Source organism: Pundamilia nyererei, unplaced genomic scaffold (assembly GCF_000239375.1).
Source record: "Pundamilia nyererei isolate P.nyererei 1_Seehausen unplaced genomic scaffold, PunNye1.0 scaffold00088, whole genome shotgun sequence".
Lineage (NCBI taxonomy): Eukaryota > Metazoa > Chordata > Actinopteri > Cichliformes > Cichlidae > Pundamilia > Pundamilia nyererei.
The window spans coordinates 1,019,493-1,020,808 of record NW_005187489.1 but is presented as its reverse complement, the minus strand read 5'-3'; the positions used below and the strand labels follow the sequence as shown (position 1 = coordinate 1,020,808).

The 1,316-nt window shown below is 46.0% G+C and overlaps 1 protein-coding gene across 1 annotated transcript in view; it reads left to right on the top strand.

The window, feature by feature from the left end:
- Positions 1-65: 65 nt before the first annotated feature.
- The window catches only part of LOC102206298 (myotubularin-related protein 9), a 7,482-nt gene continuing 6,231 nt past the window's right edge, over positions 66-1,316 (top strand). Inside the window, exons 1-2 of the mRNA XM_005738955.1 lie at positions 66-587; positions 1,285-1,316. The exon at positions 1,285-1,316 is cut by the window's right edge and continues 95 nt beyond it. Coding sequence (XP_005739012.1) covers positions 403-587; positions 1,285-1,316 — 217 coding nt within the window. The 5' untranslated portion in view covers positions 66-402. The remainder of the gene's footprint in view (positions 588-1,284) is intronic.

Genomic DNA, 1,316 nt, shown 5'->3' with positions numbered 1-1,316 from the left:
CCCCCCCCTCTCTGCAGTGCGCACAAGTTGTGATAAGTGTCACTTCTCACTCACTGTCTCAGGAAACGTAGACTTCCGCCTTTTGTCGCCTAAAGCAGCACATTTTCCACTCCCACGGCAGTTAAGCTTAGCCAGCTGTGTGTGCAGAGGTGTAGCCACATAAGAGGACGACAATGTTCAGGAAAATATGAAGCTTCTTCTATTTATAGACTTCTTATCGCCAATCAAACAGAGCGCGGCTGCAACGCTGTCCAACCAGCTGTGCGTGCAGAGGAGGAAGCCCGCTTTCGTTTTCTTACAAGAGAGGCGAGGACGTGATTGAGGTGCTCGGCCACTTCTGTAGTTTAGAAAGAACAGAAACAAAGTTCTGCAGACGGACTTTGGGTGTTTGAAGGGGAGCTGATGGAGTTTGCTGAGCACATCAAGACGGCCAATGTGGAGGATGTTGTGCTCCGACAGCCGCTGCAACCCCCGAGCAGAGGAACCCTGTGCATCACCGGCCACCACCTGCTCTTCTCGGACAGGGAGGAGAGTGACTCCCGGCAGGTTTTATTGCTCCTTAGGAACATCGATGCCATTGAGAAAAGGTGAGGGAGGATTGAGATCAGAAAGGTGATAAGGAACCAGATCAAAAACGTGTCTTATAAGAAAAGTAACGAGTATCCTGCAAGAACAATGTCGCACTTTTCTCTATCTCGATTATTTTTTAATTGATTAAATTGATGATTAAATATTTGATGGTGGACTTGTGATTCTTAGAACTTATTTATTATGATTATAACTCGCATGATCAAACCAGTAATCACACTAATCAACACGAAACGGTGTGAACTTGCCGGTAATTCCTCTGATCTCTCATTCCTTCCTCAAATCTTTTTTAACCAGTGTGGAAAACCTTACGGGCTATTCCGGCTTCTTCTCTAATGCAAGCCACAGTGAAAGGTTGGACATCCTCTGTGTTGCCATGTCATGCTGTGTGTTGCTCTTGATGCAATTCTGAAGAAGTAACATTTCCCAACAAGATTAATGCAACGTTTTTTTCCGTTTGCCACCCTCCACATGCTCAGAGCTGTGTACTGCTTGCAACTAACAGCTTTTTTTCTTCGTAGCTCTCTGAAACCTTTTGTTAGGTATTGCCACCCCCCCCCCACACACACACACACACACACACAAACAACCTACCTGACTCGTTTTGCCCACTTTTTCTGCTGCAAGTCGAGCCTCATGCACCGCCATAGGCAATAAATGGGGCTCAGAGGGGGTGCATGTTTTCTTTTGTATAAGAATCATATATTTGTGTGTGTGTGTGTGTGTGT